At 38.6% G+C, this 17,322-nt stretch overlaps 1 protein-coding gene across 1 annotated transcript in view; it reads left to right on the forward strand.

Annotated features, from left to right (window-relative positions):
- Positions 1-16,188, forward strand: part of eftud2 (elongation factor Tu GTP binding domain containing 2) — a 17,873-nt gene extending 1,685 nt beyond the window's left edge. Inside the window, exons 3-28 of the mRNA XM_026916950.3 lie at positions 80-245; positions 421-499; positions 591-666; positions 1,457-1,522; positions 1,631-1,666; positions 1,765-1,855; positions 1,936-2,018; positions 2,327-2,493; positions 3,098-3,222; positions 3,318-3,381; positions 3,470-3,560; positions 3,642-3,777; positions 3,927-4,054; positions 4,142-4,335; positions 5,107-5,218; positions 6,381-6,521; positions 6,715-6,816; positions 6,938-7,020; positions 7,472-7,558; positions 8,349-8,475; positions 8,966-9,053; positions 10,219-10,337; positions 10,524-10,618; positions 10,833-10,986; positions 12,348-12,455; positions 15,699-16,188. Of these exons, the coding sequence (XP_026772751.1) occupies positions 80-245; positions 421-499; positions 591-666; positions 1,457-1,522; positions 1,631-1,666; positions 1,765-1,855; positions 1,936-2,018; positions 2,327-2,493; positions 3,098-3,222; positions 3,318-3,381; positions 3,470-3,560; positions 3,642-3,777; positions 3,927-4,054; positions 4,142-4,335; positions 5,107-5,218; positions 6,381-6,521; positions 6,715-6,816; positions 6,938-7,020; positions 7,472-7,558; positions 8,349-8,475; positions 8,966-9,053; positions 10,219-10,337; positions 10,524-10,618; positions 10,833-10,986; positions 12,348-12,455; positions 15,699-15,794 (2,814 nt within the window). The 3' untranslated portion in view covers positions 15,795-16,188. The remainder of the gene's footprint in view (positions 1-79; positions 246-420; positions 500-590; positions 667-1,456; positions 1,523-1,630; positions 1,667-1,764; positions 1,856-1,935; positions 2,019-2,326; positions 2,494-3,097; positions 3,223-3,317; positions 3,382-3,469; positions 3,561-3,641; positions 3,778-3,926; positions 4,055-4,141; positions 4,336-5,106; positions 5,219-6,380; positions 6,522-6,714; positions 6,817-6,937; positions 7,021-7,471; positions 7,559-8,348; positions 8,476-8,965; positions 9,054-10,218; positions 10,338-10,523; positions 10,619-10,832; positions 10,987-12,347; positions 12,456-15,698) is intronic.
- Positions 16,189-17,322: the final 1,134 nt, after the last annotated feature.

Here is a 17,322-nt window from a genome sequence, read left to right on the forward strand (position 1 = left end):
AAAAAATATTCCATCAGCAATATATCTACGTTTTCTGAGACTGTTAAATCATGCAATGGAATGTGTGTGGTCCCTACAGGCGGATGAGGATGAGGAGGATGAAGACCAGGTTGATGGTGATGAGGATGGTGGCGGCATGGAGGTCGTTCTGCATGAGGATAAGAAGTATTATCCGACTGCAGAGGAAGTCTATGGGCCCGAAGTGGAGACCATCGTCCAAGAAGAGGACACACAACCACTTACTGGTGAATGCTCACTTCATCAATTTATATGTATTTAGAAGCTTGAGTTTTACGCTATAAAAAAAGAAATAGAAATCTCACAATTGTCATGTATGCAGGGTGGGAGTAAAAGTGCTCAGACATTTATGCTTTTTAAAATTCAAAGCCAAAATAATAATTTTGTTTCTGTCTCCCTCAGAGCCTATTATAAAGCCTGTGAAGACGAAGCAGTTCACTCTTACAGAGCAAGAGCTTCCAGCTACAGTTTATGACATGGAGTGAGTCTGCATACACACAATATATCACATATTCCTTCTGAGGATCATAGACATCATGTAAACTTGGACCAACTCTTCATTTTCTCTGCAGATTTCTCGCGGATTTAATGGACAGCTCCGAACTGATTAGAAACGTCACTCTGTGCGGTCATTTACACCACGGCAAGGTCAGTACCTCAAAAGATTCAAAAAAATAAATACACCCACAGTGTTTTGTGTTAAAGATAAAAAAAAAGTGGGTTCAAAACATCAGTAAAATTAAAAAGCTTTTTATTTGGCCTTTTTATTTTACTGACATATTTTATTGAAGAGTTTAATTTGAAGCTTTTTTTACCCATTATATCTTTGAAACATCGCAGAAGAGACAGTGTAATATAATATAATCTATTATATTCATAGTGTAATTTAAAAAAAAAAAACTTAAACTTTGAGCTTTTTAAATGTATGTATTTATGGTAAAGTGTAAAAGTTTGCATAGCCTTAAAATGTATTTACTTCATCAGGATGTTTAGTGTGTCAAGTTACCCAGATGATCCTTTAAGTTTAAAAAAGAAAAAAAAGTTAAATAGTATATGTTAAGATATTTATAGTGAGAATTCAAAATACTATTAGTGTAAAAGCTTTTAAAACTGTGCTAAATGTCATACATGTATCTCTAAATCAGATCAGACTTCTGACATTTGGTTCTTTTGCAAAAAAGTTTTAGATTTTCTTGTTCCATAAATTCACATTTCACTTTTAATGATCTGATATACTATATTTGCTATACATTTTTGTAGATAAATGGTAAAAATCCATAAAAGTCCATGGTGGATGCAAACCTTTTCACATAACTGCATATATAATGAATTGTGTATATATAAACATACACTAAATGAATCTATAATTAAAATCAGTTGCTGTGTTTAAGTGACATGTGTGTGTATATACATATGTGTGTGTGTGTGTTTTCCACAGACATGCTTTGTGGACTGCCTGATTGAACAGACTCATCCAGAAATCCGTAAGAGAGATGATGCAGATGTAAGTGTAAAGTCATTGTGCTTAAACAAATGAGAGTACGTGCATATGAGCAATTCGGACTGCTTGTGGTTCATTTGTTAAACCTTTCTTTTACACTCTGTCTTTTAGCTGCGCTATACAGATATTCTTTTCACCGAACAAGAGGTAAGACATTTTTAACCGTAAAAATGTGCTTCCAAACAATTCTCTGTATGTGTATAAAAATTGTGTGTAATATTTGTTTGGTGTGTGTGTTTCTGCAGAGAGGAGTTGGTATTAAGAGCACACCTGTGACAATGGTACTTCCTGACTCAAGAGGGAAATCCTACCTGTTCAATATTATGGACACTCCAGGTAAAGTAGTCCACATGCTGAAGTACAGTAGGATGCACGGAAATGAGGACGGTGGTAATCACAGTTTTCTCGTTATTCAGGTCATGTGAACTTCTCTGATGAGGTTACAGCAGGAATCAGGCTTTCAGATGGGATTGTGCTGTTCATCGATGCTGCCGAGGGGGTGAGTCGTCCTGCTCCTGCAGCTGCTGGGTCTCACTGACCGGGTCTTGCTCGTAATAGGGCAGAATGTTTCACGCAGTCCATCAGCACACAATATACCATTCTAAATTAACAGGAGGGATGGCATAGTCTCACTCTCCTGTCAGTCACAGCGACACTAGCCAATCATGGGCATCTGTGCACTCCTGTATGTGTAAGAGGGCGGATAGAGCTTTTCTTCAAGTGTGTTATGCTGCTCTCTGTTTTCACTCTGTGTATGTCTTATCAGTTGTATATTTATTTTACGTTTTGCTGTCCACGTATACGTAGGTGATGCTGAACACGGAGCGTCTGATAAAACATGCCGTACAGGAGCGGCTGGCCATAACCATCTGCATCAACAAAATAGACCGGCTGATCTTGGAGCTCAAACTTCCTCCCACTGACGCCTACTACAAACTGCGCCATATCGTCGACGAGGTCAATGGCATGCTCAGGTACTTCATCCCAAAATATTGAACATTCTTTACACTGTATTATCTGAGCTACAGAGCAGGGATGGCCAAGGTATTTGAAGAAGTGTACTGTGGAGGAGAATTTATATAAATAATTTATATCTAATGTATCTTCAGTGCATGTTTGGACCCTAGTAATAGTTTGGCATCAAAATAAATCCAATACAACATTTATGGTAAGTTTGACTATTCACAACTCAACCTTCAGCTTCCTGTCAATCAGAAGGATATAAAGAGGATATAAGGAGCTTTTGGAGACAATGTAATGCCAATATTTTAGCATTTCTTAATTTACTACATTCAAAGCCAAACTTAAGGCATGCAGAATCCTCCTCACCGTAGAAATAAATCCAATCTTTTTTATTAATAATAGTAATGGGTAAAAAGTTACATAGTTAATCTGCACAATTTGATACAAGACAGAAATTAGTGGTAACACTTTTATAGTTACTCTGTGCATGTTACATGAGCTGCTTTTTGTTTTTTTTGTAACAAAAAGTTTGCTAGGCAGTGCTGCTTCTACACAAAAACACCTATTGAGATCATAACATTGATCTTTTGCCGTCTATATTTCATTCTCCGTTAGCACATATACAACTGATGAGTCTCTAGTGGTGTCTCCTCTTCTGGGCAACGTGTGTTTCGCTTCCTCACAGTACAGCATCTGCTTTACACTCGGGTCTTTCGCCAAGATCTACTCAGATACCTATGGTAACACACACACACGGACATACGCACCTAGATGAACTGGCATTCCTGTACCGACTGGCAGCGATGTATATACGGTATATATTTTTTTCTTCCAGGTGACATAAACTACAACGAGTTTGCAAAGAGACTCTGGGGAGACATCTACTTCAACCCCAAGACGTGAGAATCCCTTGAACTGCTGTTTTAAATGTGAGAAGCGTCTCAGATATTGTCTCTAATGTGATTGGTTGTGCTGTCTGTCAATCAGGAGGAAGTTCACTAAAAAAGCCCCCAACAGTAACTCACAGCGCAGCTTTGTCGAGTTCGTCCTGGAGCCGCTCTACAAGATCCTCTCACAGGTAAGGCCCACTCACACACACGTTCTGGAAGTTTTAATTTTGTTATTTTATTATTTTATTTTAATATTAACCTCTCTGTAGGTGGTCGGGGATGTGGACACGTCACTGCCACGTGTCCTGGATGAATTAGGGATCCACCTGACCAAAGAGGAGCTCAAACTCAACATCCGGCCTCTGCTGCGACTCGTCTGCAACCGCTTCTTTGGGGAGTTCACAGGTTTGCGACTTCCTAAAATTAGCGAGAGGCACATGGTGCACTATTACGTCATGTATCCTGCATGAATAATCTGTAGTGTGTGTGTATATATAAAGAATTGCCATATTTAACATTATTTGCTTGCTTACCTGTCAAAATGTGCTTCGCAGGTTTTGTGGACATGTGCGTGCAGCACATCCCGTCTCCTCAAGGGGGCGCCAGAGCCAAGATCGAGCACAGCTACACCGGAGGACTGGACTCAGACCTCGGGGAGGCCATGACTGAGTGTGACCCTGATGTATGTCCCCAAGACTCTGTGTGTGTTTGTGTGTGTATATGACAATAGTACCAGTATATTTCATACTAATTTTCCTCTTCGTGTCAGGGTCCGTTAATGTGTCACACCACTAAGATGTACAGTACAGATGACGGAGTGCAGTTCCACGCCTTTGGCAGGGTTCTGAGCGGAACGCTGCAGGCAGGGCAGCCGGTGAAAGTACTAGGAGAGAATTACACACTGGAGGACGAAGAGGACTCGCAGATCTGCACTGTCGGACGCCTCTGGATCTCTGTAGCAAGGTAATGGCTTTTTCACCATGGGAGCCATGCTTGAAACAGGTTTCACTGTAGCAGCCATTTTGAAGCACAGTAGGCAGTTTTTCCACTGCACATTGAAAACTGATGACCAGTCTGAACCATGGAGTTCATTTAGCACTAATTTGAGAGCCGACTGCAGACCCGGTGATTACAGTATTATCGTGTATTGTATTACCATTTAATTATCATCCTGCTTGGAACACTTTTCTTAGTCTGTTTGGCTGTTAAAAAGGCTTATTAACAACAGCTATTAAAGTTCTTCTATAATATCAACAAGAATATGAAAAATCCTTGACAAGCTACTGAAGTGATTGTAATGTTCTCGAAAGTATATCAGTGCACAAAAACCCTCTGTGATGCTGCTCACCATAATCATCTGAAAAAGGAAGAGTGTGTGTGTTCATGCTGCATTTGTGCCATTTAAAACAGTTCAGTTCTTTATTGTCCTACAAGGGGAGATTTGCTTGGTAGTATGGCACATAAAAATAGCAGAAAACAGAACAGTGACCACAAGGACAATGACTGTACAACAATAGAAATAGAATGGAAACAAGAGCACTCTCTTGAAGGCGACTGATGAGGTAAAATGTCTGTCAAAAAGGTCTAGTGAGCTGCTACAATGATTCTGCTCTCAATTTAATATTGGGTTGTACTGTACTTTGTGTAGTAGAAAAAAGGCCTAGATTTATCCATTGCATTTATATAAACCCCTGCATCTGATTCTACCCTGTGTGTGTGTGTGTGTTTGTGTAGGTATCAGATTGAGGTGAATCGGGTCCCCGCTGGCAATTGGGTGCTAATTGAAGGCTGTGACCAACCCATCGTGAAAACAGCCACCATCACAGAGCCTCGGGGCAATGAAGAGGTGAGACTTACACACTCCTGGGCAAAAAAAAAAAAAAATGGGGCAAGCCCAAAATGGCAAAATATTAAGCTTTTAAAGGTCTTAACAACAAATCACTGGTCAGGAAATTAGCAAGAATTAAACATATAGATAAAGGAAGTTAGTATGGGAGAGCTTTTCCCTTTGATTTCTTTAAATGTTTAAGCCTTGTGGCCGTTGATGGGCTGCATCAGGTGTGGAATATAACCAAATAATGACTAATCTTTTAAGAAAAAAAATCCCAGAAGATATTTTTGGAAAATTTTTGTATACCCAGACATGTGTTAGTTTGATTTTGCATCTAACATTTTAATCATTATCAGGAATTTACCTTTGCATACAAGAAGTCTATATAAGTGAACTTCCCTGTTTCTAGCTTTTTCCCAAACAGTTCACTGCAGCAAAAGGAAAAGAGCAAATGGAGGCACCAGATGTCTCAGGAGTGCATTTGTTTAATTCTTGCTCATTTTCTGACCAATGATTTGTTGTTAAGACCATTAAAAGCTTAATATTTGGCCCATTTTTTTGGGAGTGTACTGTATGTTTGACTACAAGTGAAAAGACAGACACTTTATTAGACACTAAATTAGTCTCCAGAGGAGCACTGAAAAAGAATTATGCCTGAGGATAGAATTATGCTTCTGCAAATCTGTGAACATGCACACGCTTTTACAAAGGCGTCTGTGTAAAGGTGTGCACTAGATGGCAGCATTGCATGAATGTGACATTGTGACAGAGTGACCATTCTTGAAACTCCACCTTCATCCTAGCATGTAAATTCCACTCTCCCCTTTAGCAGAGGTGGCAACATCTGTGGTTTAGCCCTAGTAGTTATGATTTGTGTCATTCTGTCTTCTTCTTTCTGCTAGGATTTCTTGTTAGCAGCTCTACTTTATTTTATTCTTCATGACACCCTTCACTTTCTCATTTCTTTCCTACTGTTCAGTGTTTTCTAATGTAAGAGTCATCAGAGGGGTCTGACTGCATGCCATAAAGCACAAGCTGCTGAAAACTCCAGTGCAAACTCGAATTTCTTCCCCATCACAGTCCTAATCACTCTCCATATCAATATCAGTTAAATGGTCTGCCTAAACAAAAGATTTGTACCACAGATTCACACAAAGCGATATGTTTGTGTGTTCAGGCTCAGATCTTCAGGCCTCTGAAATTCAACACTGCTTCCATCATCAAAATTGCAGTGGAGCCTGTGAATCCTTCTGAGCTGCCCAAGATGTTGGATGGACTGAGAAAAGTTAACAAGAGCTACCCATCCCTTACAACAAAGGTAGAATACACGCATGCACATACAGAAATGCTCACCGCTGTACTGAACGAACGTGTAAAATGACTCCATTCCATAGTGCACAGTCTCACTCATCTCATTCAGGCATTCATCTGCAGTGTGAACAGAGCTTTGCTACTTTGGCTGATTTACAGACTACTTAATCAGGACATTGCGTATATGTGTGTGTGTGTAGGTGGAGGAGTCTGGAGAGCACGTTATCCTGGGTACAGGTGAGCTCTACCTGGACTGCGTCATGCACGACCTGAGAAAGATGTACTCAGAGATCGACATCAAGGTAGTCCTTTCTTTCTTACACAGTACAGTCTCTGGCATGTTTTACATTTTTCTAGTTTTCTCTTTGTATACTGATATTGATTTACTTTTCTAAAAAAGTGTGCTTTAACTTTTCACCCCAGGTAGCTGACCCTGTAGTGACGTTTTGCGAGACAGTGGTGGAAACATCCTCTCTCAAGTGCTTTGCTGAAACACCCAATAAAAAGTATGTGAAAACTAGACACAATTACACAGCAGCCAATCAGAATTTGGGAAGCAGATTGTAGCAATCCAATGTGCTAGTGATTTGTGGAAATGTGTTTTTTGATTCAAAATGTGTTGCAGTATGCAAAAATGCTTCACATGGTCAAATCTTAACCTTTACTACAAGATATAGATCTGAATCGATTAAGCTTAAGTTTGTTTTGCTACAGAACACAGCTTTTTTTTGCATCTTTAGGCACACAGACTGTTTTTACCACAGCAGTTGTTAAACTGATTTCTTACCCAACATGGTCTTTACAAGATAATAAAGGCTTTCCATGTCATTTTGGGTGAAATATATTTATTTCTTCTTAAACCTGAGGTGTCAAAGTATATTATAAGCAATAAAAGTCCAATTTTTTTTGGCTGTTTGTGTTTTTGTTGAACATGTCATATTTTACGTTGACTTCCAGGAACAAGATCACGATGATTGCTGAGCCTCTGGAGAAAGGCCTTGCTGAAGACATTGAGAACGAGGTGGTGCAGATTACATGGAACAGGTGCGAAGGCTCAGGCTTCATCAAACTCTTCTCTTCTTGACACTGCACATGTCTGCATTAGCTTTGGTAATATAAAATATATGAGAAACAACACCTGGGACGTACAGTAATGAATGAACTGGTTCTAGTTTCAGTTCATTTCTCCCCAGATGTCTGAAACGAAACATAGCGATGATGCCAAAACTGGCCACATCAATATTATAATGCATTACGCACTAACCATTCTTTGTTAAGTCCAACAGGTGTTCATTTGTCTGATCAGTTGTTTGTATAATTAGCTTGACTAAATTAAGAAAAGTGATAGCTAACATAATTTGCTAATCTATGGCCATACCAGATTAGGCTACCAATTTGTCCACCCCTGACCCTATATAATCATTTAAATTGTCTAGAAACAATAGTTCTAGCCCTGTTATATCCCAGTGGTGCCAGTTTTGAGCTGGAACCTTTGGTACTGGATATCTTGCCAGTGGGGAAAATGCACAGGTTCAGATTTCTAATACCAAAAGTTCCTGTAGTTTACAATGGAAAGGGTCTTTTAACAAGAGACTGTGTAATTTCTCTTACTAGTTTGTTACTCCCTTCTTCATTGATCTACTAGACATCTGGAGTGTGCTCATGCGCACGTGTGTGTATGTGCGTGTGTGTTTTGTAATGGAGCTCAGCTGTGATGCAATCTGGAGTTGAAGAGACCAGCGTGTGTACTTCTGTGTAGCCAGTGTGGATGTCACACTCCATTTAGTGCACAGCCGTCCAATCTGTCAACTCTGTTTTCTTTCTCTGTCTGTAGAAAGAAGTTGGGAGAGTTCTTCCAGACCAAGTATGACTGGGATTTGCTGGCAGCTCGATCTATCTGGGCTTTTGGACCCGACACCACTGGACCCAACATCTTAGTAGACGACACACTGCCCTCTGAGGTATGAATATATGATACATTAGCTGGGTAATTTATTACATAAATGAACTGTAGAACATGAACCTTTGGCAGACTTGTATGATAAAGGCCTAAGATTCTATTTGTTCTTTGGCATGTGGTGTGTATACAAGCTACTGTTTTAGATGCAAATGTTTTGCATTGCTTTGTGTGTGGGAGAGGAAGTGTGAAAAGATGTTGACATCACCTGTCAGGTTTGGTTTTTTTTTTTTTTTTTTTGTATAAAACAGTGGCATCTATTAATATGGTAAAGTTCAATTTTGCTTCTATGTGGTTTACCTGCTGTAGCACAAACATAGCTAAATGTTAATCGATACTAAGAAATAAATATTAATTGCTAAATATTAATAGATGTTACACATAAAGGTTGTATAGAATGCCATTCCTTCTCAGCAGTCATATAGGTACTAAATAACCCTGCAAGACCTGAGTTTTATAGTGTTTTGTGTGTGTGTGTGTGTGTGTGCGCGTAGGTGGACAAAGCTCTCCTTGGCTCAGTGAAGGACAGCATCGTTCAGGGCTTCCAGTGGGGAACTAGAGAAGGTCCTCTGTGTGATGAACGTAAGTCACTCAAATCACAATCTATCATCAACATAGAAATACCCTGGGAAACCCTTCTCACATTTTTCCGAACAGTAATCAGTTTCTCTTTTTCATGTATCTCAAACAGAGGTAAAGTTCTAGCATTTTAAAGTCTTGTCCCACCCTAAAGTGACAAAAGAAAAAATTGAATTTAAAGATTTCATTCGAATTCTACACAATGGCTAAGTGTACATGCACATCAATATTCCGATATTAATCAGAATTTGGCATTATTCTAATTAGTATTGAGTCATGCGTGTAAATGCTGCAATCCGATTGCCTGATTCAGATTAAGACAATATTCTCATTCCCCAAATTCCGATTCCCACCCCTGGAATATCCCTGTTTTAATCGGAAATTTGTCCCATGTAAACACTTTATTCAGTAATCCACTGATAGGAGATATATGCGCATGCTCAGTCCGCAAGGAATTGTGGGTGCTAACAGATCTTTAGCTGTAGGCTGGGGTTTTAATAATGGCAACTCAGGCATACTTACAACAACCATGTATACAAGTGTATTCCGATGTCTGTATGCATATAAACATCGTATTCGGAATATGGCTGCAACCCGAATACAGGCCTTAAACGGAATTTGATGTGCATGTAAATGTAGAAATTGGTTGTCTGAAAGCAAACACCGTTTACTGAATTCAGTTATATTTAATTTAATATCTAATAATTAAGATATACAAATTTATAAATGTGACCATTAAACTATGTGTGACTTTAAAGCAGCTTTTATTCATGGCCTATACACTGTTCAGAAGTCCTACCCATCCAACAGTCATTTTATTTTCAGTAACAATACTTCTTTTATATATATAAAAAAAAAAAAAAAGGCAAATGATCTTGGCAGATTATTAGAAATCATTATGTAACTGTCCTTTTCAGACTGGAACTGCATTAATGTTGCATTCTTCTTTCGATAAGATCACAGTTTTGGCCTGTTTCCTAATAAAGTGTAGTAGTGGATATCCTGAGAATTAACATATTTATCATTTAAAAATATCCTAAGCCAATCCCTTAAAATGATTATTTCAACAAGTACATGGAACATTATATTAAACTAATTAATCAGGAATAAATGATTGCCCGAAATGATGGTGGCATGGTAACGCTGTACCGTGTGTGTTTTGCTGCAGCCATTCGTAATGTGAAGTTTAAGATTCTGGATGCAGTCATAGCTCAGGAGCCGTTACACAGAGGAGGCGGGCAGGTCATTCCTACCGCAAGAAGAGTCGTGTATTCCGCCTTCCTCATGGTGAGCAGTTTCTGTTTTTCTCCTTGTGTTACGCTATCATTCTTCCTGCAGAGTCATCACTGTTTCCATTACTTGTATTGGAGTGTTTTCCTTTCTAACCAATATCCTAATTGAAGAGCTCGAGCTCTCTGTTACTCTTGAATTTGTGCCAATACTCAGCTCTTTGCTCTGATTGGTTGGTTTCAGGCTACACCCAGGCTGATGGAGCCCTATTACTTTGTGGAGGTTCAAGCTCCTGCTGATTGTGTATCTGCTGTTTACACTGTACTGGCACGCAGGAGGTAACACGTCATACACACACACACACACACACACACACACACACACACGGATGGATAGGAAAGGGAATTAGGCTGCTGCTGACTCTGCTGACTGTCACACACAGCGACATTACTTACAGCACTCTGTTAAATTGCGAGTAAATGACTCACTCTTATAGTAACTGATTAAGAACTGTCACAGTTCTAATGAAGTTAATAATACTTTGTCTTTCAGAGGTCATGTGACACAGGATGCACCAATCCCCGGGTCGCCTCTATACACCATTAAGGCTTTCATTCCTGCAATCGACTCATTTGGGTTTGAGACTGATCTGCGTACACACACACAGGGACAGGCCTTCGCACTCAGTGTGTTCCACCACTGGCAGGTACACACAAACACACACTCTTACCTATAAAAGAAAGGATTTTTTTTTTTATTTTTTTTTTTACTGAAGTGTTTCATAATTACTGAGTGTTACTTTAATGCTACAGTTTTGAATATACATTCGGTGATTGGTTTTTACGAGCTTAAAATAAAAGCCAAAATTTCAAGCGTTGATCTCTGCATTGTTTATTCTGAACTGCTGTAACCTTTATACAACACTGTATAACCCTCTATACAACACTGCATGGTCTTAACCATCACAATAACTTTCTAAAAACTGCGACTTGTATGTAAGGAATAAAAGAATTAATGTGACACCAGAAAGTTCTGGAAAACTTAGTTACCTTGAAGTTCACCTTTAATTGTCCTCTGACTGATGCAAAGTGTTGGCACACTCATTCTATAAATACCAAATAAAGTTTCCTCACAGAAAACTTCACCTCTTCAACAATTTCACACGTTTTTAATCCAGTGTTTTGTGTGGACCATCCGCCATACACGTCCCTGTGAATTAGTTGTTACTATAGAAACGATACTGTATTGCTTGTCTGAGTCATGTTGTTAGAGAATTGAATCAGAACCGAACATTCAGTAGTGCTGTTTACATCTCAGTGTAACAATTGTTCTTCCAAAGCATGTTTCGTGAGAATTGATTTGAGCGCACAGACTGGTCAAAGTGTAAACATTGGCACTGTAGCCTTTTTGGCACATTCCTTGTCAAAACAGTCTCAATGAAAGATCTCACATCTCAACGAGTAAGTATTAAACGTGTGATAGAGATGCTATGTGCAGTAACTTTCTATATTTAGTATCAAAGTTAAGAGGGAAAACACGAACACTTGGAGCCTTTTGCAATTTGAAATGTAATGGGAAAATAGATCTCTGGTGTGGGATCATAATTACGTTTATCATTTACATGCACTGGTTTGGCAAATACTTTTATTCAAAGTAACTTACAAGTGTGGCAGAATCTCATCCAAGCATAGAGCTGAGTAGTTCAGTGGCTCTCTGTCAGCTCTGTCATTTCAACTCCTAATCTTCCGCAGTGGAATTCCCTCTTATGAAGAGAAAAAGGCTTAAGAAGTCTTCAAAAAAATAATCCCACACGCGTGCATACACGCATGCAAGCAGTCAACCTCAGGGTGTGTGTGTGTGTGTTTGATTTGACACTGAGTGTGTTTTGATGTTGCATAATGAAGAACTGAATCAGCAGATTGTGTCTTAAAACCTGTCCCATGGCATTCATGTGCCAAAATATTAGAAGTTCTTTCTTTACACTGGTATGAATCATAATTTTTCATTTCTGTCTTACTACCTCTTTTTTTTTTATTTTTTTTTTTTTTATTGTCCTTATTTCTATAGATTGTTCCTGGTGATCCTCTGGACAAGAGCATCGTGATTCGGCCGTTAGAGCCTCAACCCGCCCCTCATCTAGCCAGAGAGTTCATGGTCAAGACTCGTAGACGCAAGGTCAGATACTCGCAGTCTCTCACATTCTCACACTCGCACTCCTTCTGAGAGGCTTCTTAGTACCACGGCTACAACCTGTGTGTGTTTCTTTAGAGGTTATTCCACATTGCAGTTAAAGATAGAATTTTGGCAGAAATGAAATCAGCCCTGCTTGTATATTTAACATGTATATACAATGTACTCAGTTAATCTAAATCATTCATCTTGTTCTCTTCAACAGTCTTTCACAAATAATAAACCAATTCTATAATATCAAGGGACGTTTTAAGATTTCACATATCCTTAGATGATAATATAAGGAAAAAAGAATGAATGTCTATGCTACAAATCAGAGGGACAATAGCATAAATATTTTAGCCTGGTTAGCCTTCCACCAGTGAAACGGACCTTCACAAGGGGCCTCTGTATAAATATTAGGAACCCCTCCAAAGTTGTAACTCTTATTCTGCTAGAACAGACCACAGGATTTTGACGTTGTGGATGTTCTAGACAAAAAACAGCAGAGAAAATGTTACATCAGAGATGCTGGGGCGGTTTTCCTGCGTCAGGAAATCTAAAATGAACGGATGAAACTCCAAAGGAAAACTACTCTCGCTTCACAGAAGAATTATGTTTAGGTCTGGAGTTTTCTGTGGTCATGCTCACTGATTGTTTTCAAAGGCATAATCAAAAAACAACCCAAAAAAAAAACCAATGAGCTGCCTTTTACCCAGTGATCCTGCACTGTGTTTTCTATACTGTGTTTCTTAACTGTCTCGCTGTGATGTAGCTCTATCCACTGGTCTATCCAACATCATTTAAACGCTTTCCTCAGTGGCAATGAAGTGGCGCTGCTAGCTAAACAGCCATTTAATTAATAAAGAAATTCATTGCCAGCAACTGATTAACATATCAATGATATCATCGGAGTAGTCCTGCTGTAAGCTTTGCTCTTTTAGGAAAGCTTCTGAGTCACCGTATTTCCTGTGAACCAACACATAAATGACTGGAAAGGTTTTGCCATTTTATTTGTATTCCCTTTTTTTTTCTTTTTCTTCTTTTTTTTCCTCCCATTGTCCAGTAAAAGCGATCCGAGATTCTCATTAGCGCCATATCTCAAGAATGTTTGCAGGATTTATATGGAATTATCATTGTAACAAACGAGTTCTACTTGTTTGTATTTCCTTCTTTTTCTTTAATCTTTTTTTTCCTTTTTGCTTTCTTCTTCTTTTTTTGTACTTTTCCTTCATATTATTCTTTTTTTCTTCAGTCTGTTCATTCCTCAGAGATTCTGATTAGCACGATATCTCAAAATCAAAGTGGTTGAATGTTTGTAGGATTTGTATGGAATTATCATCGTAACCAGCAGATGAACTGATTCGATTTTGAAATTGATCCAAACGCGGTCAGGGTCACAGCAAGGACAAATGTCTGAAATAGGTTTTCATCAGTCGCTTCCCGCCTGTTTGAAGGATATTTTAAAGGTATTTGAGGCATACAAATTAGTAACAAGAAGGACTGGACCTGCTGGCAGTGGAGGCATCCCCGTTTACACCTTCGGTGTTGAGTTCTACTTGTTTCTTTTTCTTCTTTATTTATTTCTCTTCTTTTTTCCATTTTCTTCTTTAATCCTTTTTCTTCTTTTTTGCTGTTCTCATTCAGTTTACTAGATGTTGACACCTTCATGTTCAGGAACTTAAGGTTCCTTTTCTGGCTAGCTAGGTTTTTTGCCATCAGTCCATCCATTCCCTCTGTCAGTCTGTGTGTCCATCAGTCTTTTTGTCTCTCTGAGATTTTCTCAGTATCTTCCTCTTTCTTCAATAGCTTCCTTCCTAATTGAAGTATCTTTTAAGGGTATTTCTGGCAGACAGAAAAACAAAAACAGACAGACAAAAAAAAAAAAACAAACAAACAAAAAAAAAACTGACAGCTCACATACAAGTGAATCTGTAATAGATAATCAGACCATCACCAGTGCCACACCAAACACGATATTAACAACCAGCCAAACCACGAGAGTCACATCAATCTAAGGAGGATGAGAAATATATCCTCTTATCCAGCTGGAGAAGAGGGCCCCATATTTTCCTGAATGTATTAGAAGAACCCTTTAATGAGAGTCTAATCTTTTCCAATTTAATGAAAAAAAGGGTATCTCTAATCCATTGAGAATGAGAGGGAGCTGTTGGTGACTTCCAATTAGTCACTATTAGCCTTCTAGCAAGTAGGGAAGCAAAGGCCAAGGTATCCTTTTTAGATGTAGAAAGGGAAGACGCAGATGATGAGGGAAACGTAAGAGCATTTGGCTCTATTTTTTTCATCAATTAATTCTGATAAGGTGTCAAAGACTCCCATCCAGAAGTTGTGTAAGGATAGACAGAGCCAGAACATACGTAAGAGATCTGCGGGAGACTGTTGACACCTATCACATGCTGGGGAGACATCGCCAAAAATCTTAAACAACCGCGTTTTAGTATAATACACTCAGTGTTCTATTTTAAATTGTATAAGACCATGTCTAGCACAAATAGAGGAGTTATGTACACGCTCCGAAATCTCAGACCAAACCCCCTCTGATATTTCTTGCCCCAGATCCCCCTCCCAAAGGGCCTTCATGGAATTCAGGGAATCAATGCGAATACGATTAATCAGATTATAAATATATGAAACTGAACCTTTCAAAGATGAAATTGGTGCCAAAAAACCATCTAAGACAGTGTCATTAGGTAACTGAGGAAACGTAGAGAATGTACTACGTACAAAACTACGAACCTGCAGATATCTTTAAAAAAAAATGCTGCCCTGGAAGTAAATATTTGCCTGATAATTGCTGGAAAGATGCAAAAATGTTATCTATATATAAGTCTTTAAAAGTATTAATACCCAACTTTGACCACATAGAGAAGACACTGTCTGCCAAGGAGGGAGGAAAAGCGTGATTAGCAGCCAGTGGGGCATAGGTAGAGGGAGACTGAAGTTTTCTGTTTTTTACTTTATCTTCTTTCTCATTCCCTATTCTTCTTCTCCTTCTTCTTCCTCTTCCTCTTCCTCTTCAGTTTACTACATGTTGATAGATCATTTCACAAGGTCTTTGCTTTATAAAGCAGCAATATGCTGAACAATAAAAAAAAAAAATCCATATGAAGCAGTGATACGCTGTAATATCTCTACCATTGTTATCTTTCTACATAAAGTGCCTTCTGGATTTTGTATCTTTTACATTTACACTTCTTTCTTTCTCCTCGTTCTGTCCGTTGTCTGCAGGGTTTGAGCGAGGACGTCAGTATCAGCAAGTTCTTCGACGATCCTATGTTGTTGGAGCTGGCCAAGCAGGATGTGGTGTTGAACTACCCCATGTGATAGAAAAGAACAAGTTCAGTTACTGGCCTCACTTTTCATCCAACTGCATCATACAAGTATCAATCCCCCAATCACCAGGCAGTGAGACTCGCCACAGATACTGTTTAATACTCACTTCCCCAATGCCAGCATTAGGAGATGTTCTATTGTGGCACAGAAATTCCTGTTTTTTTCTTAGCTTAGCTCGACAGGTTAAGAATTCACTCAGAGTGTGAGGTATGATTGTGGATCATTGATTTTTCTTTACGCTCGTAACTTTTGTCATGTCTTTTGTTTTGTGCAGGGAAAACAGTTCCCTCATCAAAAATCAGTTTGTCTCACACTGATAACTGTGTGTTTATATTTTTTATATCTCAGTACAAGAATGTTTTGTACAGTAAAATGATGAGAAACAGGTGTGTGTCTTTTTGTCTTTTTATAGAACAGGTGATTGTACAAATGCTGCAAGAATTGAAATGTGTTTTAGATCATTTTATAGGAATATCTATTAGGGCCTGACACATGGCTTCCCTATGTGATTGTCATGCTTAAATAAATATAAAATACACAGTATGTTCATGAATTATTGGCACCCTTGGTGAAGATGAGTAAAAATCTAACCTTTAGTTCACCTAAATTTGTACTAAAATATAAATCTGACTGTAGTGCTGGCTGTGAAGCTTATATTAACACACTCCTTCTAATATCGTTTCTATGGTAACAATTTACACAAGATTTTTATTTAGGACGCTTCACACTTTAAAAACGTGTAATCATTGGTATAGTGATGTTTTCTGAGGAGATGTTTATGGAAGGAGTCTCCACTGTCAGAGCTTTGTAACAATAAGAGGTAAAGCTTTAAGATTTCTGGTGTCTCCAGAATGAATGACAAGCTGCATTTTTTTTTTTATAGCTCTTGTAACATAAGTGACAATGAGAACCAAGTTGTTTTGCTGATGTTTCACAAACAACTCTAAAAGGATAAAAAGTATGAGATGTTATTCTTTAAATAAATTAAACATTGATAGTGGTGGCAAGTTGCTGTGGTGTAAGAGGAATAAAACGCTTCAGGGCTTGCTGTCATGTGCCACAACACAACCCTATTGTTGATTAGTTTCTTATAATGGCGCCCCCGTCTTGTTTTATTCCTTACTTCTCCTTACTGTTCCTACCTAAAAATTGCTTAAGCCACATGAAGGCATTCTTACTCGCAGTAGGATGATGCTACATCACCATACACACCATCATGACACTGAGGCACCTGAAGGCTGAAAAATCATGATTCATAGATGTCTCAATAGCTTCCTTTTTCTTCAGTAGCTTCTTTTCTGTTTGAAGTATATTTTAAGGGTATTTCTGGCATACAAATTAGTAACTAAAAGGACTAGACTTGTGGTGGGAGCATCCCTGTTGATACCATTGGCATCGAGTTCTCTCTTTTATCCCTTTTTCTTCTTTTTGCCTTCCTTTTGCCTTCATCTTCATTTGCCTTTTTCTTCTTTTTAAGTTTCTCTGCTTTGCTTTATCTTCTTCTTCTTCTTCTTCAGTT

Source organism: Pangasianodon hypophthalmus, chromosome 13, assembly GCF_027358585.1.
Source record: "Pangasianodon hypophthalmus isolate fPanHyp1 chromosome 13, fPanHyp1.pri, whole genome shotgun sequence".
Classification (NCBI taxonomy): Eukaryota; Metazoa; Chordata; class Actinopteri; order Siluriformes; family Pangasiidae; genus Pangasianodon; species Pangasianodon hypophthalmus.